Consider the following 23468-nt stretch of genomic DNA (forward strand, 5'->3'; position numbering starts at 1 on the left):
GGGGCGAAACAAACCCCAGATTAGAACTTAACGTTGAGGCAAGTCTACTAGCCCGTCATCATGGGGGACCTTCATCAAGAAACCCCCTGTTGTTCTGAAAAAGCTGATGGCTCTCGCGTGTTGTGCGCCAGAGTAGGTCCAAGAAGAACGTCACAATGCCGCCGTCGAGACTTTGTCTTGGACAGCGGATAGAGCACGTGACATCTGCCTTGACGCGTCGCTCCTCAACCTCTTCTTTACAAGATCATATCGCTGAAGTATGGCTTTAATATAGTAGAGAGAGATGTCTATCTTGATATTTGATATCCGAGACTCCTTAGCCTCTCAACTCGCCTATTTTTACCCATGAGCAAGTCTGGTTGGGTGAATCTGTGGTATTTTCTTAGTACCAACTAACGACACTACTAGACAACTTGAATAAGTATATTGAATATGCCTTGTTTGCTTATTCACTCTCTATAGATTCGAGCGAGGGGAGCGACTCGCGAGGAATGAGCGTAGATGTTGTGCTAATGATACGTACACGATGAAATCGGGGATATGGGAGGGGAAGGACTCGATCTTATTGATTGTACCTACGAAAGTCATGATATAACTATGCCCTGGTGTAAATAAGAGAAATACAAGGGGGCAAGAGGAGGTAAAAAAAAAAAAAGATTAGGAATCCTCCTCGGCATACGGCGGAGGGGGCAGCTCCTCTCCGCCCTCTGTCCAGACAGTGCGCAGCTCGAGGTCAATCTCGGCGCGGCGTCGCTTCCACTCTTCGACATTATCGAGCCGCTTGCGCAGCTCCTGCAGTTCCTTCTCGACACTTAGCTTCTCCTTGTCGGTACCGATGCGGTCGAACTCCCACTGGGCGCCATCAGCACCCAGCCCCATGGTGAGGTTGAAGGTATGGTACTTCTTTAGGGAGGCGCGGGTGGAGACGGTGATGAGGGTGATGCCGCGCTCCTTGGCGCGCTCGTAGAGCAGGCCCTCGACGTCGGAGGAGACGGCCGAGGTGCCCTCGTCGATGAAGCCGTAGCGGGGCTCGTGGTAGAAGAGGCGCGCCATGGCCATGCGCTGCTTCTCGCCACCACTGAGCACGTCCTTCCACTCCTTGCGGGCGTCCCAGCCGCCCTCGCGCTGGGGCAGGTAGCCTAGGTGTACGTCCTGCAGGATGGCCTGCAGCTCGGCTTCGGTGCGGCCGGCCTCGTGCATGTCCAGCTCCGTGTGAGGGTAGATCACCTGGTCGCGCAGCGTGCCCACGCTCAGATACGGCCGCTGCGGTAGGAACATGATCCCTTCGAGGCCGATGGCGCGCGGCCGGCTCACTAGCCCGCGGTAGACGGGCCACAGGCCCGCCAAGATCCGCGCGATCGCCGACTTGCCGACCCCGTTGGGCCCGGAGATGAGCAGGTGGTCACCCGAATGGACAACAAAGGAGAGCGACTCGAGCAGCTCGTCGCCGCCGCGCGGGAAGAGCGACGGCGCCACAATGGGCACTTGCTCCAGGCGCACCCCGTCGAACCCGCTGTGGACGGTGCCCTGGTCGTCTGCGAGAGAATAGAGCTCAGTGGGTCGGCCGGGGGGCGGATAATACGTGTTGGCATGGACGCGGTGGAGGGTGGAGATCAGGGTGTACACCCGGGATGTGTAGCCGGCCAGTTCGGAGATGTCCTTGATGCTGTACATCATACGGCCGCCGGCGTCCGCCAGAGAGAGCATCAGCCGTTTGTTCGTGATGAACTCCTTCATGCGCCCTCGCTCACGACCGGTCTCTGCACTGGCATCATCGGCCAGCTCCATGACACCCCCGAGACCGCCCCAGGCCGGGAGGAAGACAGGCAGCGAGGTGATGAGGTATCCAAACGCGGACCAAGAGTATTTCAAAATGATGTCTTCGAGCATGTTGTATCGAATCTTGAGACTATATATTCCCTCCATCCAACGCTGGAGATCTTTGAAGCTCTTGGCCAAAAACACCCTCTCAATCTCGGCGCCGCCGTAGAAGGAGACTTCCTCGGCGTTGGCCAGCAATCGGGTATGTAGCCCTCGGAAATCACCCTCCCGTTTACCCTCGACCGCTTTCAGTCTGCCAAAGGGAGGCGACAGTCTGCGTAACACAGCTGCAGTACTGAAGTAGCCCGTGAGAATCCCCGACAGGGCCAACGGGCCGAGGGAGCGATAGAGCTGGTAGTTGAAGACCAGCAGGTCGACCATCGGCTTCCCCAGGGAAGAATACAGGGATGCCGCGGCCGAGCAGAATAGAGTGAGATCCTGGGTGATGAACTGATCCGCATCCTGGCCGATCCCCCCATCGAGGTTCAGCAGCTTGTAATAGTTGTTGTTCCCCGTCAGGTAGAGATCATGGATGTACCGCGTAAGCCGGGTGCGGAAGGCAATCGACACCTTGGACTGGAGGAACTTGATCATCGCATTTGTATACGAGGCGAGGGTTCCTATCCCACACCATTTGACAATGCCCCAGATAAAGGCTCGCCCTTTCCCAGCCACCAGGTCTCTCACAATTTCGCCATCCAACCGCGCGACCACCAGGGAGAGATAGGTTCTGAGCAATAGAAAGACGCCATGACCCATCAGTAAACCGGTCTCCTTGCTGTTCCATCGAGGAACCATGATACTTAACAGGCTGAGGAACTGGTGGAGGAAGGCGAGATTCAGGCCTGGTTTCGTCGACAACGGCGGGGTTTGCGAGACGGTATCGTTGGCGTCCCCCAGCCGCGTCGAGCCGGGGGGGTTCAGAAACAGCCTCCGGTGCGCATCGAAGGTGGTAGGTTTTGTCGGGTGGATGGTGACCTTGGACGTGGTGGAACCCTTGTCGGGGACGTAAATGATACGCGAACCATCCTTGCCTCTAATGCCGGAATTTCGACGCAGCAGTCGGCGAGCCTGAGCTCGCTCTTTCGCCTGTGCTCGTAGCCAGTTGTATCCCCCATAACCCGACGCGATGATCGACAGGAGCAGTGACACGGTTGCCAGCAGCCTGGTTGTTCTGGACGAGCGTTTGGCGTAGGCACGAAACAGATCGGAGTAATGCGTATACAACGCAACGAGAGGGTCGCCCCGAGGGTTCCGGAGCGTTGATTGAGCAGCCATTTTTTTTTTTTTTTACCTTTTTTTACCTCTGGCTATGATCTCGGCTTGGTAAGGTAATATGCTGGCTGACGACCTGCGTTGGAGGCAGCTGGCATCCTTGGATCGAACGAGCCGAGGGCTCTCTGAAGCAGGAATATAATGGATATAGGTTATAAGCAATGATTGATGTTTGTTCATAGGTTCATTATTGATGATTCTGGCCGAGCAGAGTGAGGTTGTTGATGGAAGCAACTGTTGCCCTCGAGCTTGAGGAACGTCGCATGTGAAAGACCTCGGCCAGTGCCAGTCACGTGCATAGGCTTAATCACCAGGGCATAGCAGTGCTCAACACAACTAAATACCTTAAGTGGTAGTAACTATTCTACTAGTTATGTGGACTTGTTATAATTTCGCAATTTCGAAATATTGGAGTGAAGTAAGTGATTGATTACTGCTTAGTACTCTGTGGTACTCCATAGGTACTATGTAACTATAGAAGAGTGACGCCTGGATGATGATGCAAGAGGCATGTAATCATGGGGTATCTAAGAGTGTCTCAATATATGAAAACTGGTATTCATGCCTTTTACTCCGTACTTGATTATTGCATTAGATAGATACCTAGGTACCTACCTAACCTACCTACTACAGGGATATTTCGGACATCCGCATGAAGACGAGCATGAGTACTCCATATGTAGTACAGTGATAGGAGACGCGGTGACTCATCAGATATGTCAGATGTACTCTATAACTAATTGTTGGAATTCCCAGATCCTAATACTGCCTGGGCGCAATGCAAACATGGTGCTGTTCCCCCGCATTGGCGTTCTGTACGAGTCGTACAATACTGGCATTAAGTACTAACCTACCTACTCCGTACCTAAGTAGCCAATGCCAGAAGAATTAATGGAATACAGACTGTTTTATTTATATCTATCTGATCTTTTTTTATAATATCCAAAATTAGAACTTCTAATAATTATAAACACTAGGAGCTACCGTGGAGTACTACCTAGGTACATACTAACATATACGAGTAGTTACTCCGTATGTATTACGGAGACTCCGTGTCTGTTAGTGCCTCACTGCCTATTAGTTAGGTATTGGTTGATCTGTTCGTCAGCACTGGGATAGTAACCAGGAAAAGTTGGATGATGCTGGCGATAGGCTAGTCTCATCTACCTAGGTACGGGTTAATGTCCTGTCCATCACACGATAAGCGCCGTGTCCACTGTTGAGATTCCGAGTCCCCACCGACTAATTCATTGGCTTGATGAGAATAAATATTAGTACTAGGTACTAAGTCAAGCAGGTATTTAACAGTGATTCAGATGGATCAAGTATTATGTATTTTTATTGTAAATACCTACCAGCTACTAAGTTATACCTAGGTACAGAGTAGGTAGGTATCAAATCACCGAGGTACTTCGTCCTCCGTACATCAGCCCTCCGTACCTAGGTACCTGTATGCAGTAGGTACCAGAAAGCTAAAGACCACACGTTCTAAAGCTTAAGAAGCCTCGTGGACTACGAGGAAATAAGATCTAGAACCACACAGTAGATAACCACACAGTAGATGTACCGGTAGCCTGTGCTGTCAATTTTTGGTAAATACCTAGGTCCTGACTGATCTGAATCTCCTCTTTTTTCCTTGGAATTATTTTGTAGTAACTGTAGTAACTAGTTATTAGTTATAAAGAACCCATAGTAACTAACTACTAGGTACTATGTGCCTACTATGTAGTACATTATTTGTCTTTCCTTGGCCAGACACTCTCCTCTCTCCAGCCTGGCCCCCTGGTACCGTACCACCACCACCACCACCAGCCCTCTCTCTATTCTTTTAGGCCACTAGTAAAAGACGAGGGATTCCTTGTACTTCTTTTTTTCTTCTCCATTTTTCTTTCTACTTTTTATCTGGTATTTTGTAAGCTAAATATCAGTAGTAAACTACTGTGCCTCGCTGATTAATTATTATTTACTGCCCCCATTCAGTTATTATTATTATTATTATTGCGCCTGCAGATCGGCTTCGACCAGAACCCTTAGGGCCCTTTCCCACCTCCCTTCCCCCCCCCAATAGCGACTAACCATCAGCTCTACGAACGCCAGCGCCTGGCCTAATCTAGTTCGCCAAACCGAGTGGGCTAGTGATGAGCTTACGAGCTCGTTCGCTGCCTCCGACTGAGCCCTTTTCCAGTCTAGGTACGGAGTATTGTCCAGTGTCCAGTGTTCAGTGTCCACCGGGGGACACTCCGACACGGCGAGCCGCGACACCCTGCCAGGACCACGTGACATCTCCCGGACTCCCCTGCGCTTTCGTCGTTTCCCCGACCGCAGCCTGCCCTTTTGCTTCAGCGCCTCTCTTGCTGGCGCATTTCCTCTTCCCTCCCCCGGCTGTCCTCTCACCCCCCTCTCACTGCTCCTGCCCGTCGGCTCCCAGCAGTGCCATCACGAAAATTCACGGGTGGTGAGTGTGTGCTTTTGGCAACTTTCGGTGCTGTGCACTAGCCACATCCAAGGCGGTGGCCCGGGACTGCCAGAGGAACGAACCCGTCACTCCCAGTTAAACTGATCCAGGAGGTGTAGCAAGCAAGCAGCCTTCAGGCCCGCCTCCCCCCCCCCCTCCTCTCCTCCCTCCTCCTCTCCTTCCCTCACCACTTCCCCCCCCCCCTCCCTCCCTCCTCTGGCGGAAACCCTGGTGGTTACCAACTTGGATCTCCAATCTTGCGTTGTCGCGTCGACTCGTGTTCTGTAACTGTCGCCGCTGTACCCCGTTCGCCTCGCTCCATCACCCTCAATGGTTGGTGGGAGCTCCGAGCTGGATTCCTCCCCGTCGGCGACAAAGAGCGCTCCCGTTGAAGCATCCATGCCTGCCGAGTCAAGTAAGGCTTTTTTGTCTCCTTCCTTCCAAGAAGAGTCCATCCGTTGTGAATTTTTAACTAATCAACTCTCTCTCTTTTTTTTTCTAAAAGACCCCAAATCGGAGCTTGCCTCCCCGAGTACGGCCGCCGGGCAATCATCCCAACCGGCTGCTTCCTCACTCACAACGCCCGAAGGTCCAGGGGCCGCGTCCACGGACCAACCGACCGACGCTGTCAGGAAACAGCGTTCCCTCTTGCCCATTCCGTCTCGAGCGTCATCGAAAGCGGACGAGTCAACTCTGAACAAGGTGCCGGAGGACGCGCAGGATGAGACGGGAAGACGCAGCTCCAAGTTAAGCCTTTCCAAGAGACGGAGAGACAAGAGTCGAGGGAGTAGCAGACGGTCGCGACGGGACAACCTGGAGATGGTCAACATGGACGAACCCAAGGTGTCGACTCCGTCGGAAACACAAAATTCTTCCCGGTTGGAGAAGAAGGCAAGAGCCTCGAACAAGCTTCTCGCCTTCCTGAGCTGCTGCACCACGACCGATATCGATAGCGAAGACGCTACTCAGCCTCCCAAGAAGACCCTCAAACGTCCGATCGTCGCGAACCGACAGCCAACCCCTGAAAAGCCCGACGTCAATGCCGGTGACTCAAGTACTGCAGAGTCAAGGGAGCATCAGGAGTTCAGCGATGAAAAGCAGAGTCTGACAGTCTTTTCGAACCAACCGTCTGCCGGCATCGAAGTCGATCACACCGTCATCTCACCGGGCGCCGCTGCTCAGCTTGATGGTGCCGTCTCCAGCACGGGCCCATCTCCCCCGGAGCCGACGCAGACTCAAGACTTTGAAGAAGATCAGGCAAAGGTGGATGTTGTTACCACAACTCAGACAACAACAGCAGCAACAACGACCACGACGCCGCCGCCTGATGTCGCTGCTGCTGCTGCTACCGTTGCCGCTGTCGGTTCCGCTGACGAGGCTATTCAGACCGAGGATTATGCTAAACCGCTGGACAAGCAACCGGATTCTCACCCTGCCGTTGTGGAAGACGAGATTGTCCCGGAAGATAACTCCATCGGGGCCCATCAGGATTCCGATAGAGAAAGCACTGGCGACGATGGGCAATATTCCTCGCATGAAGAACTTGCTGTTACAATGCCAACCCTTCCTCCGCCGCCTCTTGGGCCGACAGATGGGCAAAAGCAGTGGCTACTGCCTCCCCAGGAAGTTCCTCTCCTGGGTCGCAAATGTCTGGTTCTTGATCTAGACGAGACGTTGGTTCATAGTAGTTTCAAGGTCAATTTCTCAACCCTCCTTTCTTATTTTTTTTTCCTCTCATCGATGACTCTCAACGCTAATACTACCCACAGGTGCTGGACCGTGCGGATTTCACGATTCCTGTTGAGATCGAGGGCCAATATCATAACATCTACGTGATCAAGCGCCCGGGAGTTGACCAGTTCATGAAACGAGTGGGCGAACTGTACGAGGTCGTCGTCTTCACTGCATCTGTCTCTAAAGTGAGTTCTCTCTCCCTCTCCCTCTCTCTCTCTCTCTCTCTCTCTGTGTGTGTGTGTGTCCATAGAGTCGCTCATGTTATAAAAAGTACGGGGATCCATTACTGGACCAATTAGATATCCATCACGTTGTTCACCATCGTTTATTCAGAGACAGTTGCTACAATCATCAGGGAAATTACGTCAAGGTATGTTGATTTAATCAGTCATTCAGACTTACTTCTCTGACTGTTTCTGCTAGGACCTCTCTCAAGTCGGTCGCGATCTTCGAGAGACAATCATTATCGACAATTCCCCGACCTCATACATATTCCACCCTCAACACGCGATACCAATTAGCAGCTGGTTCTCTGACGCTCATGACAACGAGCTTCTTGATCTGATCCCTGTTCTCGAAGACCTTGCCGGCGCTCATGTCCAAGATGTCAGCCTCGTGTTGGATATTGGCTTGTAGCGCCCACGTCCCTCGAAATACCCGTTATGAACGTGATCCAATTTTTCTATGCCTACGTTCGCGGTTCGAGCTTGTCTATTGAATTCATACAACAAAAAGCAAAAGCACTATCCTGGTCCCACCTGCTATCCTCTGCGCTCTACTCAACCATGCCTTTTTTTTTTTTTTTTTAATCAGCAAGATTCCCCCCCGCGCCTATTCTGCTATGCTTTCGTCCAGCCGTCAAACAGGTCGGTTCAAGAGAATCGATTGGATGGTCAGCAAGAAAATCCACCGAAATGGAATATTGTATCTGTCGTCATGTTTATTTTTTTTCATTTCTATTTTCCCCCTTTTTGTTATAATTCCCCCTACATCGATGAGATTTGATATTCCCTTGCAGTGCATCGGTTGCTTTGCGGCAGGATATCCAGCCCTACTGCTCCCAGTGAGCTGAGTTTTCATTCTCTGGATTCTTGTTTTCTTTTTCCTTATTATCTTCTCTTTTTCCCTTTCTCTCTCATCCCTGCTTCTGATATTTCCTATGTCTGTCTCCTCATTTTATTCCTCCCAGTCTCCCCCCCTTATTTCTTCTTTTCCTGAGTTCTTCTCTCTCATATTGCATTCTGCAGGCGTCGGTCTTGGTCATCAGCCAAAATCTGTTGGTCTCATGAATCCAACTTTTCCTTCCCACCTTGTCTTTTTCACCCTTTTTTTGCCGACGAGGCATGACACAATACTACCCCTGTTTTATTTTATTTTCTTTCCTTTTCCTGCTTTTATATTTGTCTTCCAGCCTCTCTCCAGCATTCAACCACCCTGGCAATTTTTTCTTTCCATTCGTTATTGAATTCCCGAGCCCACGACATCTTTCGCACCCCTTCCCCCCCCCCTTTCCCCGAGGCTTCCAAGCGAGCGACATCTACCATTGTTTCAGTACGCAGATGAAGACGGTTTCCCAGCTACCGCCCATGGTATCTATTTATAGCTTCAAACGCTACTGACGTCTGCCCCCCTACAGTGTATATGTATCTCAACTGAGGGAGCGACGCACAGAGCTGTATATAGCACCGCGTGCCATTTAAGTATAAGAATTCAGTGTCTTCAAAGCATAATTAAAATTTCTATGTGCACTCTCGCAAATTCATATAATAAAAATATAAGATCGATAATATCTAGGTATGTGAGACCAGTTTAGGTGGGGTGATACATTTAGCACATGGCCCAGCTCCAGATTGCTGCAGGTGATCTAATGCGGATAAAAATACGCCAAGCCTGTATCTTCACTAGACCTTTGATTCTTTCATACTCTCAGCAGGGTTGCTTTTAAAACTATAACCTAGGCTTTAATTCTCAGTGTTTATCTTTGCCTTTATTCAAAAGACAAAATACCGATCTGTATTAAAGGTAGCTGTAAGAGCTTCCCCCGCACCTGATGAGCTCCGACTCGCCGAACGACAACCACGACGCATCTGCGACGATGAAGGACAGCAAGGGATGGGATGGCAAACAACGATACGAGCCCACGGCGGTGATCACGAACCCAGAAGCCTTAGAAGATCCAGATTATTCCGATCCCGAGGCGCCACCAGTGGAGGAGATCGAAGCGGATGAGGGTATGAAATCTTGGACTTGGATTCGCTGCTAAAGTTTCCTTCTGATCTTTCTTCTGTCTTTAGATCTTCTTGAAGATGAGGACCGGGATGTTGAAGTATATATTCTCGTGGATTTTCTCGTTGCATTCAGCTGATATGGTTAGGATATCGATCTCGTGCACTGTCGGATTACTTCGATCGCTGCGTTGAAACTGGAGAGATTCACGAAGCTAAAGGTAACACCAAACAACAAAGACAAAATATCCGATCAGTGGCTTTGCTAATGAGTGTGTAGAAACTCTGCCTACGACAAAACCAAATCAGTCGCATCGATTTCCCCCCCTCTGTCGCCGCCTCTCTGAGCGAACTCGATCTCTACGACAATCTGATTTCACACGTGAAGGGACTCGACGAGTTCCGCGAGTTGACCAGTCTGGACCTCAGCTTCAACAAGATCAAACATATCAAGAACATCGCGCACCTCGTCAAACTGACGGACCTGTACTTTGTGCAGAATAAGATATCCAAGATCGAGGGTCTGGAGGGGTTATCTGTTTTGAGGAATTTGGAACTGGGTGCGAATCGGATTAGGGTAGCCCCCCCCCCCCCCCCTCTCCCATTTTCTACATTCAGATGAATTCACAGAATCTAACTCAGTGGTAGGAGATTGAAAACCTCGAGACGTTATCTGCTCTAGAAGAGTTATGGCTGGGCAAGAACAAGATTACAGAAATGAAGGTATGAACTACACTGTGACTAACCTCTTGACAATCTTGCCAAACATAAACTAAATGGTTAGAACCTCTCCTCCCTCCAGAACCTCCGCATCATCTCCATCCAATCCAACCGGCTGACGAGCATCACGGGCCTGTCCGACCTTCCGAACCTAGAAGAGCTGTACATCTCGCACAACGCCATCACCGAGCTGACGGGACTAGAGGCGAACACGGCGCTGCGTGTGCTTGATTTCTCGAACAACCAGGTCTCGAAACTGGAGCATATCTCGCATCTAGCCAAACTCGAAGAACTCTGGGCGTCGAACAACCAGCTCGCCAACTTTGACGAGGTGGAGCGCGAACTCCGCGATAAGGAACATCTCGAGACGGTCTATTTCGAGGGGAACCCGTTGCAGATGAAGGCGCCGGCCCTGTATCGCAATAAAGTGCGGCTTGCGATTCCGCATATCATGAAGATTGATGCCAGTACGTTTCACCGTACCCATGCTACTCTTAATCGTAACCATGCTGACCTTTGCTAGCGTATGTACGAGTTTGATAATATACACAGGAACACGCAATGATACACGAACCATCTCATTCATAGCCATGTAGATGTAGTTTCTAGTACATACCGATGACACCTGCACCGATAGATAAGCATAGATACCTCATATAGCCAGGATATGTGCAGACTACTTTTAATTAGAGCCGGAATCCAGATTCCCATCAGCATCTTCCAACCCCTCGCGATAAAACTTGACCAGCGAATTGGCGCCCAACCGCTCATTCTCCGCCGCGATCCGTTGACGATATCGGATCCGCATCCTGGTCTTGCGCCCCATCATGCTATCCGCCAGTTCGCGCAGGGGGATGTTCGTGTTCTGCATGAGATCGTTGTACTGGTAGCTGTTCTCCAAGACGCGGTAGCTGCTATGGTATGGGTTCCGGGGCATGTTGTCCTCGTGGTCGAACGTGGACCGATATACATCGCATGTCAGACGGGCAGAAGATGTCTGTGTCTGTGTCTGTGTCTGTGTCTGTGTCTGTGTGTGTGGTTTCATTCGCGGGTTAAGTTTATTGTCTAGAGGGATCACGAGCGGTGATGCTTCGATCGCGCGGGAGGCCGAGTCGGCGGACTCGAAGATGGCGAGCGTCGACCGGTCGACGTTGCGATGTCTTTTCCCGGGCGCATACTTGAAACAGAACCGTAAGTTTTTATTCTTGTAGTACTTCTGTACTTCTGTAACTCTGTAACTCTAGTGGTTCTTACCTTCAGGTTGCGAAAGGTCACTACCTCCCCAAACTTCTGCAACGCTGCAAGCACAAGCTTGCTCTCTGCCAGATTCCGCGGCGCAGGGTTCGTCACCACGTGAACAGACTGGGCTGCGACCCTGGATAGGGTCTTGGTGGCCTCGGAGCGCATCCTGGACGGGGCCACAAGGGAGGTGAGGTCCTGTTATAGGAGCGACACTTTGGAAAATAAGAAAAAGAAAAAAGAAGGGTCCCTCCCCCCTTTCAATGAGGGCGGACCAGGTCCTTTCAAGTCTAAGGAGGGCGATTTACGAAGGACACAGGACGCATGGGGAAAAGATTTAAAGGGAATGGATTAAGGATTCGAAAGGCCCTGGCATTCTGCTCAATTGATGGACGGGAGAAAAGGTTCGAGGATTGCGGCAAGTCGATCTTGGCGCGCAGCGCTCATAATATGCTATCAGTTCACTACATAGTAATGACAGTATATTACGAGATTGTTACTTTCCAAGGGGAAAAGCAGTTATTTGACAGGATTATATTCATTGCTCAAAGGGCGTAACTATATACTAGAAATCGCAACTTTCATAACATCAAAATCTTCATGGATATGGACATATGAACCAATCATGTAGAAGCTTAGAAAATGGGGACGTAGAGGCCGTACTACACAATAAGTCAGTTTCCAAAACAGCACGCGGGGGACAGAGATAAGGAACATACGGCGATGGGGTCGTTAAACCGCAAGTTCTTGTCAAGAGCGGCGATGGCCTCAATCTCGCCAGCCTCAAGGTCGAAGCTAGTGACATCCAAGTTCTGAGCAAGACGGGTGGGGTTGTTGCTCTTGGGGATAACAGCGATGTTGCGCTGAGTGGACCAACGGAGCAGGACCTGAGCGGGAGTGCGGTCATGCTTGGTGGCAATCTCGGTGATGACGGGGTGTTCGAACAGGAGAGGGGTGCTGTGGGCATCCTTCAGGTCCAACTCCAGGAAGCTGAGGGGACCGAAGGAGGAGTAGGCGGTCACCGCAATGCCTTCCTTCTGCGCGTACTCAACCAGGCGAGTCTGGGTCAGGTAAGGGTGGTGCTCGATCTGCAGGGTGGCAGGGCGGATGCGAGCATAGCGGAGCAAGTCCATGACCAACTGGGCGCTGAAGTTGCTGACGCCAATGCTGCGGGCAAGCTTCTTGTCGACCAGGGTCTCCATGGCCGTCCAGGTTTCCTGGATGCTGGCATTGCTGAGCTCGAGCTTGTCGTCCTCCGAGGTCCAGCTCGGGGGATAGCGCACCGAGGGATCCACGTATTTCAGCGCAATGGGGAAGTGCACGATGTACAGGTCAAAGTAATCGATACCCCAGTCTGCCAGCTGTTTACGAGCAATAGGCTCCACCCGGTCACCGTCATGGAAGCTGTTCCACAGCTTGGAAACGATGAACAGGTCCTCCCGCTTCACGATACCTTCCTGGATGGCCCGGGCAACACCTTGGCCAGCCTCAACCTCATTACCATAATCTATTCGACACACGTTAGATATATACCCAGCTCGCCACGCTTTCCAGGGAGGAGACCGTCGGATTACATACCGCAAGCACCGTCAAAGCAGCGGTAGCCAGTCTTGATCGCGTTGTAGACTTGGTCGGCACAAGTATCGTTGTTGACCTTCCAGAGGCCAAATCCCACGAGGGGCATCTCGTAGCCGCTGCTGAGCTTGATGCTAGGAGTAGACATGGTGAAGGCACGATCTAGGAATCTTTCGAGACAACAGAGAGAGAGAGAGAGAGAGAGAGAGAGTAGTAGCGAAGAAGCAAAAGAAAAGGAACACAGTCCCTAAAGAAAAATCTGGCCACAAATAACGAGCGAGTTTCCCCGCCACTGCCCGGTGCAATCCTCGACTTCTTCCTTCATGGCTAAAAGGACTGGATTCTCCCGCAGTTTCCCCGCGATGGCAGTTCAGGGAAGGTGCTGCCCGCCGGGTAAATACCAAGTACACAACGCATTAAGCCGAGCCTCCGGTTAAATTGGGAGGGGTCAGTAATACCTTATTCCTACTATCAAGGGACTGTTTAAGATTTACTATTTGCGAGACTCGAATAAATACGGCGGGATGGATTATTCAAAATAATATAACGAAGTAGAATAAAAGAAGGGGGGGAAGAATCGCTGTATGCGCATTCACGGGATATTACCCGACGCTTGTTAAACAATAAGAACAAGGGAATAAATAATAGTAAGAGTAGTAATACATGGAGACAATATGTTTAGACATTAGTGATCGTGACAAAAAGAAAATAAGGGGGAATGGCAACGCTTTTTTTTTTTCTCGACTTTATACCGGCTCAACTGCAGGAGGTTCCGTGTAGTTGGAGGTGGCATGGTTGGGTGCAGGTGTATGGATGCCATGATCTCCAGGCATACTTCCCACAATCTTTTCGATCACGTCAACGTCCGGGGGCATGAAGGTTTCGAGCGGGTGGGCCGAATGCGCTTCCCGGGAAACCGGAACCTGGTGGTCGGGGGTTGTATAGGGGAGGGAGTTATAGTGACTGGCGACGGTGTCGTTGTGGATAGAAGCTGTATGAGCAGCAGCCCAGAGAGGCGCGTGAGTGTCGCTGATGTCATCAATGGAAGGCGCGTCGGGACCGAAGATAGAGTGAAGGTTCAGTACGTTGGTGCTGTCGTGGAGACTGACCCCATGGTGCTGGGATGGGACGTAATGTCCATCATGACTCAAAGAGTACCCAAGGTTTGGCTGCGACAAGCCCAGGTCATGTACGTTGAGTATCATCGGTGCACTGCTGGGCACGCTGATACTGCTGCTAGATTGAGTGGTCTCTTGGTTCAAATTGGGGAAAGAATCCAGGACCGAGGCGACCGCCGTTTTGTCCGCCAAGGAATCTTCTGCCCGACTGATCGAGTTCAGAAAGTCGAACGGACCCGTGGAGTTGAGGAGATGGGTTACGTTGTCATGGGGATGCTGGTACAACGGCCAGTGTGGTTGGGACGCTCCCGTGTGTGGCAACAGATCATGATGCTGCACCGGAGCCTGGTAGAGTGGTGGAGGTGGTTGCTTGGTGGAGAGTAATGAATCAAGAGAGAGGGGAGGGAGGTCGATTCCCATAGAGGGTCTTGGGCTGTTCGTAGTGGTCCGGTCCGGGGGCGGAATGAGTCTCCGCCAGGTCGTGGTGCCGACTTCGTTTTCTCGAGTCTGCCGGAATTTCCACAGAAGGATGGCCATCCGCTTGCTTTGATCTCCGTGTCCACTAGCGTATGGCGTTGAGCCTCGTCGGGGGTCTGGAAGGGTAGCCCGTAACTCTTGGACAGCCGTAAGAGAACGGAAGAACTGCCTCGTGTGTTCGCCTGCGGCGTGGACAGCTTCGGGTTGGCCTGAGTCTTCGGCCATGCGTATTTCTTGGGTAAGCTGTGTGAAGACCTTTGCCCACCACGAAGATTCGAAGAGAGGTTTGACTTTGGTCGATGATGTCTTCTGGAGATCGTGGTAGGTTTCGAGAATCTCCTGGCCATCTTCGTAGATGTGGGTACTGCAAGTCCAGTTTTCCATCTGGCTCACCATGAGGATGTCACCCGCAGTGGGATGCCCGAAGTCAAGGTCCAGCTGAATGCCGAGCCTAGAACCGGCGGGAGGGAAGTCGGCCATTAACTCAAGGTTGGCCTCGAGCAGAATGATATCGCAGTCTAGAGGGCCATTGATGTCCTCGACTAGCGACGCAAGGTGTGGGAAGTCGGTTCGCCAATCAATGAGATTTTCAAGCGGCTTCGGGGGTGCCACTGGATGATGCTGATCTCCCTGGAGGCGTGTGTAGACGTGGAATGCCTTGTCGATGCGATTTGCCTGCTGCTGCGGGACGTTCACCCACATGTCAAAATTGAACGCTTGGATATTCGAGCTCACACTAGGCCCACGCATATTGGAGCCTAATGTCATGTGTGCAGGGGGCAGTTCCCCGGAATAGGGTTGGGAAGGTCTTGTCTGGTCACGATACGCAGGCTGGGCATGACCGCTGTAATGACTGGAGGCGACTGGCTCCGCCGAAGTTCTCCATTTGGGGCCGCTTGTCTGGGACTGGCTGTTTGATCGGTCTGTAGGTTGTTCTCGTACAAGTCTTTCCCCTGTAAAATAAATGGAGGTTAATCAAGCAGGCTCCTCTGGTTAAGCCCACTGGCAATCTGGTGGCTACTTACAGTCTGGATCGCCTTTGAGAATAGAATCCAGGACCTGAAGATGGCTGGAAACCTGCTTTCTCGTCCGTCTCTTTCCAGTCAACCGGTAGATATACTCGGCGATCAATTCGTTACGGCCGTAGGACTTCCCTCGTTCGGACCACTTTCGGCGGCCCATGGGTGGGTTGGATTCGAGGGCTAAGAGAGATAGATATAAGCACAGGATCATCAGCGTTGCAAGGTCAGAGATGTGCAAGCTTACCCTGTTGGAAAGCATCTTCAAGTTCATCTGACCACACCGGTTCTCCATCTTTACCAGTATCACGTCTAGGTCTTGCTCTATATTCGAGATACTTCTGAGACTTTAGGTAGCTCTTGGTTCGACGGCTTATAACCAGGTTCGGGCCAACAGGTTGCAGCCTTCGAAGCTTCTTTGCGTGAAGTCGAGCTGCCAGGGCCTGCTGGTGGTGAAGGGTATGGACGCCCACCGGGGGAGGAGGATGGTGGTGAGGAGGGTTGGGATACTTCAACGCCAGCTGATGGAAGTGCTCTCCGCGGCCAACGGCGTCATTGATATGTGCCAAACCATCAGAATAAGCCTGAGCATTGCCAGAGGTGTTCTGTAGAGCCCGGTCCGAATGGTGAGTCCCAATACTCTCCAGACTTGGCTGGCGTATGACACACCCAGCTTGCCAGTCAGTCGCCATTGAGCGGGCAGACCTGTGATAGATTCTCGGAAGAATGATGGATTCCACAGAGAAAGAGCTGAGGACTGGACCGCTATGCAAACTGCCTGGCAAAGTAACGCAATAGCACCGTCACGAAAGACTGTTCAAGAACGCAAGTGCTGGAAGAGAATGTAAGAGCCTGGGAAAGAGAATGTGGGAGCGAGAGCATGATGTTTATAGAGAAGCATTTCTCTCCCTGGAGAGGGGGGGCGAACCGTAACCCCAGGCTACATTGGGATATCAGTCTGCTTGTTTGGCGGCTCCCTCGACAGCAACATCCACAGATCTAGGCGGGGACCTCCCATGGGCTTCGCGCGTCCAAGGACATGCAGTCAAGAGGACAGGAAGACAGTGGCTATCCTTGCCGCAGCAAATGAGGAGCACAGGAAAGGTTCGCCGTGAACGAGCTCAAGTGGGATGCAAGGGATGCCCAGCAGCACGATCCAGTAACGAGCAGTTCGGAGATTTTATGCAACAGAAACCCATTGCCAGTAGGTCAAGGCTCGACCAGGTACAGAGGTTGATGGTGGGTGAACCGTGACAATCAGAATCAACAAGAATGTCAGAAGATCCAACGACAGCGGTTGTTCGTCGAACGAGGAATGCATAACTAATCAAGAGAGAGAGCATTTGGAATGTAGGCGTCACATAAGGACCTTGTCTATTGTTGTCAATCAAGGTTGAAGGGGTCTACAATAGAGGAGTTGGACAGGACTTGAACTGGATAGCAGTAGCGCAGTCCAGGAGATTGATTCCTTGGAAGATGCACGATAGATTTTGCCGTGCAGCGCATTGCAGGGTGCATAAAGTAGGTACTGACAGGCGACATGAACGTGTTGGGCCGGGGCAGTACATGGGCGTCTGCTGCCCCATTAGCCAAGCAAGGGATGATAACAGGCCGGCGCGTTCACGACCACCTTCATTGCTGTCCCTATCCACAGGGAGAAGTGCCCTTAGGCCTCCCCATCGTCCTGGGCCCCTACAGTGAATTTTTTGCGTCCCCCTCCGGTGAGCTTCTGAAGCTTGACCCTGTCCATCTGTTCCCCTACCTTCTTCTCGATCTTCGCGATCTCGCTTTCAGGATCGACATCCTCCTCGTTCACGAATTCCAAGACTAATCTTCTACCCAGGAGATGCGTGTTCTTCAGCGCGTCCATAGCATTTTCAGCCTCGCGAGCGCTGATAAAATCAGCAAAGGCAAAACCACGAGCAGAATGGTCGAATTTCTTCGGAACTCGCACAGAGCGGAGCTGCCCATATGCACCGAAAAGAGACCTGACATCCTTTTTCGTAGCCTGGAACGGTAAGTTCTTGATGATGATCTTCGTCCTGCGGGCAGCGAGCTTCTTCGCGTTGTCCTCACGCCTTCGTTCTTCCGCTGCATCCAAGCCTTTGTGGGAAGTTTTGATGACAAGCGCGTGACCGTCAAGTCTATAGCCATCCATCGCTGCTTGGGCAGCCTGAGCTTGAGCTTTCGTTCGGAAATCCACAAACCCAAAGCCCATGCTAAGCGTCTGACCAGGCCGCTTGGGATCTGGCTTGGTCTTGACTTTAGCAGACACGAAGCCGTCCAGCGGCCGGAATGTGTCGACGAATTTCTCGTTAGTTGTTGAAAAGTCTAAGTTCTTTACGAAGAGAGTTGATGTCAAAACTCCCCCATCAGCCTCACCCGCAGTGAACGTATCAGCAGTGGAGAAGCCTTGCGAGATGGCCTTCACCTCTGGCACAGGTTGCTGAGTCGATAGGTTGGCATCAAATAGATCCTTCGGGGCTTTCTCCAAAAAGAGGATGGAGTCTCCCAATTTTCGGTACGCAAGACCTCTAAATGCTTGTTGAGCCTCGTCGGGTCTACTGAATTCCACGATCGCTATCGTACCGCTCGGAGGCATGAGAAGTCGACTAATCTGGCCGTAAGGCTCAAAGAGATTCCTCAGGTCGGTGCTTTTAACTCCGTAGGAGAAGTTTTTGACCAAGATTGCGGTGTTGCCCCGTTCTCTTTGCTTAAAAGCATCGATGTTAACACCATTTGACACGAAATAGGCCTTGGTCTCCTGGATTACGTGCGTTTCCGCATGAGCCTGCTTCACGGCAGCGTCTGATGAAGTAGGGTCCAGCAAATCGGCCTTTGAGACACCAAGCCTTTCCGCTACTGAAGACATCACTGCGTCGGTGTTCATGTATAAAGCGTTCCAATTGAACGTCGACGATGTAGCCTCCATCTTCCGTTTGATTTGCTTTTGCTTTTTAAGAGGAAGTTGTGCCAGCTGGTGCTCATCGATCTTATATGACTTCTTCGCAGCAGCCGGAAGAACATGCAAGAGGCGACCTTGGAAGTTCTTTCCGTCCAAGCTTTTGTAAGCGTTGACAGCGGACTCCGGCTCGACGTATTGGATATAGGCAAACCCTTTACTTGTCGTTGACCGGGTATCAAAAGCAACGTGGATCTGAAAGAAGTCATTAGCAACTGAGCCACGGTAAAAAGTTGTTACTATTGAATTCAAAGAGGATTGAAACACGCTTCATCAGATATTCAAGAAGCATCTACTAAAATCTCTTGACCTGTTCACATCATGTGCTTTTGCATCAGATGTCCCTATCAGGAAGATCATCACAGTAGCGTGCACTCCATAAACTGGAGTTTAGGGTAGATAGAGGAGGGGAATAAATAAATGGGATGCGACTAACCTCTTCGATCTTCCCAAAAGGCTCAAAAACGGGGAGTAGATCAGCCTCCGAAGCATCGTAGGACAAGTTTCTCACAAAAAGACGAGCTGAAATGAGGATATTCTCAACGTTTGTATCGACCACCGGTTGTGACTTTGCCTCGTCGTCGACCATGGTGTCCTTCTTTTGCTCTGCGAGAGGTTCGTCATCTGACTGTGTCTCCGGTCTGACTTCAGCAGGAGCAGAGACCTGGTTCTGGGCCGCTGAGCCGAATTCCGCCTGCTCCTCATCGTCCAAAAGACCAAGAAGGCGACTTGTTTTCGACCGGAGCCAGTCAGAATCCGTGATCGGTTCTTCTGATGCCTTGGCGGCGGCAGACTCATCCTGCACCATGACATCGTCGGATTGATCCACCACTTCAACACGATCGACATTTTCAGTCTTCGATTCCTCGTGCCGAGGCTCCCGAGCGGGGACAGTGGAGGATCTTTGAGAAGCATCGGGTACTTCTACCTTAGCTTTCTTCCGCTGTGTGTCATTCGAGACAGCGGGTGTTGAGTCGACCTCCATAGGCTCAGCACCTACAGCTGAGTCTTTCTGGGGAAGAGCCCTGGGAAGTTGTTCTTCGTTTGCCCAGGTCTTCGTCTTCGACGAGTGTTGCATAACAGAAAGATATTCCTGCAACTTGGGGTCCGCCTCGGCATTCTTTCCATCGCGTTTCCGCTTCAGACTATTGCCTTGAGATGTATTCTTATCATCGGAGCCACCAACAGGGGTTGAGTCAACCTAGTAAAATACTGGTCAGTCCCAAGACCACCTTCACTGGTCAGCGCGAACAACAAAAAGAAAAAAGAAAAAAAAAGATCACAAGCAAAAAGCAACGGCGATAATCAGTCACATACTGGTCGAGCAATCTCTACTGAGATCTTAGACATCTTGACATAAGTCCGATTGAAGTAGTTCGCAGCTTGCTGGGCTACCTCTGGGCTCTTGAAGCCGACGAACCCAATTCTGCGCTTTGACAGGACATGGGCATCTGTCACCTGGTAACGACTGGCGAAATGCTTTCTGAGCTGTTCATTGGAGAAAGTAGGCGGCAGGCCAGAGACAAAAACTCTGGTGTTCTCCATATTGCTGGTTTCTACCTGGCAACGCCCAGGTGAAGCATGAGGGAAGAAAACTTTTTTTTTGCGGATGTTTTTTTCTGCTGGTTTATAATGCCGAGGGCGGTGAGCGAGGGCCTTGGGGCGTGGCCCGTGCCTCAATGATGATGCTCGACATTCGCACGCGCCATCGCTTTGCACTTGCAAGAGCGGTCTCGCTATTTCCTTTAAGAACAAGCTGTTGATTCGCCAAAGCTGTGGCTGGCACCGACTCCCTTTTGACTTCGATACCCGCTTCAACAACTGACCGACACTCAAGATGGCGACCGAAAAGAGAGAGAAGCTGGAAGGTAGGCGCCCGGATTCCGGACGACTCGACTCATTTCGCGGCTAATTGTTCCCTCTCAGCGCAAATAAAGTCCGTTGATATGGTATGCTCGCCAATTGCCGCTATTCTGTTTCCTGACGCTTACAGTGATATAGACCGAGGACATGCAGCAAGAGGCCGTGGAAGTTGGTACGGAGTCCTGACATATTCTGTTCGATCATGCGGGGAGGGGGGGCAATTGCTAATTTCGCAGCGATCGAGGCGATGGATAAGTTTCACATTGAGAAGGTTGGTACAAGGCCTGGGGCTCACTATGAAAATAATTATCTCATGTTTTTTATGATGACTGATGCGTTGCAGGATATCGCTCAGTACATCAAGAAAGAGGTCCGCGAGTCTTTCCCTAACACTAATCTCCTCTAAACTGACACGTCGGACAGTTTGATTCGCGAAAGGGCGCAACATGGCACTGTGTGGTTGGTAGGAACTTCGGTAGCTTTGTCACACACGGTGAGCTATAACCAGATGCTGTAGAGTCAGGCTATGCATTGAACCTAATACTGGTACAGAGACGAAACACTTCATTTACTTCTACCTTGGACACTGCGCTATTCTCCTTTTCAAGACCCAATGATTTCCGCCCCCGCCTCTATTGATTGCGAAAAAGTTTACACTCCTTTTTCGTGCCAGTGATCTGTACACGTCAGACATGGGACCATGATCGAGCTTTATCTTCGTTGAAGGAACCTTGAAAACGGGGAGTTAGCGATGGTATTGAGATATTCTTTTCGGGACTATGGAGAAAGGATGGTGTTGAACTGGGCTCTTGCCCGCAGATCACACCCAGCCCTTCGATTCTGCTCTTATATCCTTCTTTGACTTTTTTTCTTCATTTACCTCATTCAATATCTTGATTGATTGTCGATAGCAATCGATATGCTTTTTTGCGGGTAGTATACCGAAAATCCAACTTCTTGTTGATGGCATTATGCATCTTTATTTTCGAGTAAACAGCTGTGTACAGAGTAACGGCTCTATATATTTCTTTGACTCGGATGACGTCGTGCCGGTAGTCGTATTATTAGTAGTCATCTATGATTTGAATCGTCTCTGATGATTCGATTCATTATAAAAAGAACATCAGATGAGCTCTCCCTGAGAGTATTATGATTGTTTATCCATGCTGATCTCCACTGCAGCCGTGCCATGGATTGAAATCAGGGCGATCAGGTGCTTAATGCGCTCTAGCCACAACGCCACACGCGTCACGTTCTTGTGGCCGAGATCAGCTTCATTCAAGTTTCAACTCCCAAGCTGGTCAACTCGAGAACTTGCAGCTATCTACCTTTGTTGTTTTCATCAGAACACAATCGATTTTGCACCTGGATCCATAAATCAAGCCATGGCAATCTGTCTTACGTTCGGAACGCAGGGTAAGCTTAGCTTCTACAGGGCGCTGCAACCTGCCCAGTTTATATTCAATCATACTTGCCAACCACCCCATCTAACATTCTGAATAGAATTTACCTCGATGCTCGAGGAGTATCGAGACGTCAGAGCATATTGCTATAACTGTATGTCGCCTCTTTTCATGCCTCACAAGAACAAGCAGCTTACTCGGACCCTTTCCCAGGCCAACACTGGAACGGCATTTGCGTTAGCAGATGGTAGGCCCCATCTCCCAAAGTTTCAGATATCAGCAAAACTAATGGACCATCCCGTATAGGCCCTGGTTTACTGTTTGCTTTGTTGTATGTTATTCGTGTCTCTCCATCGAGTGGCGTGGTATCTGACTCCATTTTCTAGCCTGTGCTCCCATTGTCGATCCACAAATACCGAGTAAGTATCTTTATTTTTTTTATAAACAGACCCAACTATAACTCTCCGCTGAAAAACCTTTACAGGAAGTCACATGCCAGACCTGCCGGTTCACTCAGGACCTGAGGTATGTAGACGAGCCTTTTGTAATCGGGCTTGGAACGAAGCGCTTCAAAGACTAAGCTATTCGCAGAGATCGCCCTGATATCACACCAAGTACGAGGCCACCCCCGGGATATGTATCTGGAATTGCTCCCCAGCCACCGCCCCAGGCTCATGGTGGATACCAACCTCCTGCACCTCCACAAGAGGGCCAAGGAGGCTATTCCTATAAATGATAATGATGCTTTGCTACGATAAGTCATGTGTTTCGGTACTAGGATGCAGAATACGATTCAAATTCTTTAAAACACTAGCTTCCATTCATTAAGATAGTAAGATCTGATGTGAGCGATAAACGAGAGGGGGTATAAGAGTCAACGTCAACAAATAAAGCATGGAAAAGAAATACACGGGTTAGCCAATTTCAAGCCTGTGTCACATCTTTGGCCTGGGCTTCCTTCATCTTTTCCGTCGGGGTGGCGATGCCCGACTGCCCTTCTTCGCGCGGGGCCTTGTGGCCCTGCAGCGCGGGCTTCTTGCCCATGGCATCCAGAGCCATCATGCGGACGACGCGGACGATACTGTGACGGCCCTCGTAGAGCGGGAAGACGACCACACCAAAGGCAGTGCCGAACAGCCAGAGCATACCGACCACGACCCAGCCAGTGAAGAATTTCTTGCTGAACACGTACGAGGAGCCGTACATCGGAATCGGCCAGAGGATCAACAGGCACACCGTCATGATGACGGTCAACGTGCGGGAGTAGAATGCCGCCTTGTTCAGCTTGCGGGTCTCCTCTTCCGACTGGTCACTTGGGTCGTCTGTCTCCCCGGGGATGAGTTCGATGTCAACGTGAGCGGCGGCTGCAACGTCCGTGTCGTCCACCTTGCGGATGGCGCGCATGCTCTCATAGTCGTAGTTCTGCTGTCCGAAGATGAAAGTGAGAACGGGGCTGAAGATGATGGGGCTCAGCAAAGCTGCGACATTGCCAGCAAGCATAGGGTAACTAAGTAGAGAGCGATCTATCAGCAGATGTTTCAAAGAGAATATACCTTGAAACAATGGAAGGGGGGGGAAGGGG

General features: G+C 50.8%; 9 protein-coding genes across 9 annotated transcripts in view; 3 read left to right on the forward strand and 6 right to left on the reverse strand.

The window, feature by feature from the left end:
- Positions 1 to 549: 549 nt before the first annotated feature.
- Positions 550 to 3123, reverse strand: ASPZODRAFT_131371 (hypothetical protein). The gene has a single exon (XM_022722743.1). The coding sequence runs from the start codon at positions 3097 to 3099 to the stop codon at positions 658 to 660; it is 2442 nt and encodes an 813-aa protein (XP_022582307.1). The 5' UTR covers positions 3100 to 3123; the 3' UTR covers positions 550 to 657.
- Positions 3124 to 5881: 2758 nt separating this feature from the next.
- ASPZODRAFT_64001 (hypothetical protein) lies at positions 5882 to 10753 on the forward strand (the record flags this gene model as incomplete). Its single annotated transcript, XM_022729197.1, has 9 exons — positions 5882 to 7246; positions 7321 to 7470; positions 7557 to 7659; positions 7722 to 7900; positions 9321 to 9516; positions 9580 to 9611; positions 9791 to 10087; positions 10159 to 10233; positions 10295 to 10753. 9 exons carry the CDS (start codon positions 5882 to 5884, stop codon positions 10751 to 10753), a joined length of 2856 nt encoding a protein of 951 aa, XP_022582308.1.
- Positions 10754 to 10912: 159 nt separating this feature from the next.
- ASPZODRAFT_15246 (hypothetical protein) lies at positions 10913 to 11637 on the reverse strand (the record flags this gene model as incomplete). The annotated part of the gene is made up of 2 exons (XM_022725855.1): positions 10913 to 11407; positions 11485 to 11637. 2 exons carry the CDS (start codon positions 11635 to 11637, stop codon positions 10913 to 10915), a joined length of 648 nt encoding a protein of 215 aa, XP_022582309.1.
- A 355-nt stretch (positions 11638 to 11992) lies between these two features.
- ASPZODRAFT_131375 (hypothetical protein) lies at positions 11993 to 13337 on the reverse strand. Its single transcript, XM_022722744.1, has 3 exons — positions 13048 to 13337; positions 12189 to 12976; positions 11993 to 12131 (listed from the first exon to the last, which is right to left on the reverse strand). Exons 1-3 carry the CDS (start codon positions 13190 to 13192, stop codon positions 12105 to 12107), a joined length of 960 nt encoding a protein of 319 aa, XP_022582310.1. The 5' UTR covers positions 13193 to 13337; the 3' UTR covers positions 11993 to 12104.
- A 453-nt stretch (positions 13338 to 13790) lies between these two features.
- Positions 13791 to 16350, reverse strand: ASPZODRAFT_63168 (hypothetical protein; the record flags this gene model as incomplete). Its single annotated transcript, XM_022729131.1, has 3 exons — positions 13791 to 15592; positions 15665 to 15841; positions 15906 to 16350. 3 exons carry the CDS (start codon positions 16348 to 16350, stop codon positions 13791 to 13793), a joined length of 2424 nt encoding a protein of 807 aa, XP_022582311.1.
- Positions 16351 to 17324: 974 nt separating this feature from the next.
- Positions 17325 to 20165, reverse strand: ASPZODRAFT_151243 (hypothetical protein; the record flags this gene model as incomplete). Its single annotated transcript, XM_022725718.1, has 3 exons — positions 17325 to 18815; positions 19057 to 19821; positions 19938 to 20165. 3 exons carry the CDS (start codon positions 20163 to 20165, stop codon positions 17325 to 17327), a joined length of 2484 nt encoding a protein of 827 aa, XP_022582312.1.
- A 200-nt stretch (positions 20166 to 20365) lies between these two features.
- ASPZODRAFT_1778908 (hypothetical protein) lies at positions 20366 to 21327 on the forward strand. Its single transcript, XM_022727087.1, has 8 exons — positions 20366 to 20382; positions 20440 to 20488; positions 20547 to 20569; positions 20622 to 20655; positions 20720 to 20754; positions 20827 to 20853; positions 20907 to 20976; positions 21036 to 21327. The coding sequence occupies exons 2-8, from the start codon at positions 20458 to 20460 to the stop codon at positions 21098 to 21100; spliced, it is 285 nt and encodes a 94-aa protein (XP_022582313.1). The 5' UTR covers positions 20366 to 20382; positions 20440 to 20457; the 3' UTR covers positions 21101 to 21327.
- A 445-nt stretch (positions 21328 to 21772) lies between these two features.
- Positions 21773 to 22740, forward strand: ASPZODRAFT_131383 (hypothetical protein). The gene is made up of 7 exons (XM_022722746.1): positions 21773 to 21899; positions 21987 to 22040; positions 22100 to 22133; positions 22193 to 22217; positions 22273 to 22305; positions 22371 to 22411; positions 22478 to 22740. Exons 1-7 carry the CDS (start codon positions 21869 to 21871, stop codon positions 22620 to 22622), a joined length of 363 nt encoding a protein of 120 aa, XP_022582314.1. The 5' UTR covers positions 21773 to 21868; the 3' UTR covers positions 22623 to 22740.
- A 70-nt stretch (positions 22741 to 22810) lies between these two features.
- Positions 22811 to 23468, reverse strand: part of ASPZODRAFT_141375 (hypothetical protein) — a gene marked incomplete at both ends in the record, with an annotated part of 2371 nt that continues 1713 nt past the window's right edge. The window contains one exon of the mRNA XM_022724744.1: positions 22811 to 23393. Within this exon, the coding sequence (XP_022582315.1) occupies positions 22811 to 23393 (583 nt within the window). The remainder of the gene's footprint in view (positions 23394 to 23468) is intronic.

The sequence above is a fragment of the Penicilliopsis zonata genome (assembly GCF_001890105.1).
Source record: "Penicilliopsis zonata CBS 506.65 unplaced genomic scaffold ASPZOscaffold_5, whole genome shotgun sequence".
Taxonomy (NCBI): Eukaryota; Fungi; Ascomycota; class Eurotiomycetes; order Eurotiales; family Aspergillaceae; genus Penicilliopsis; species Penicilliopsis zonata.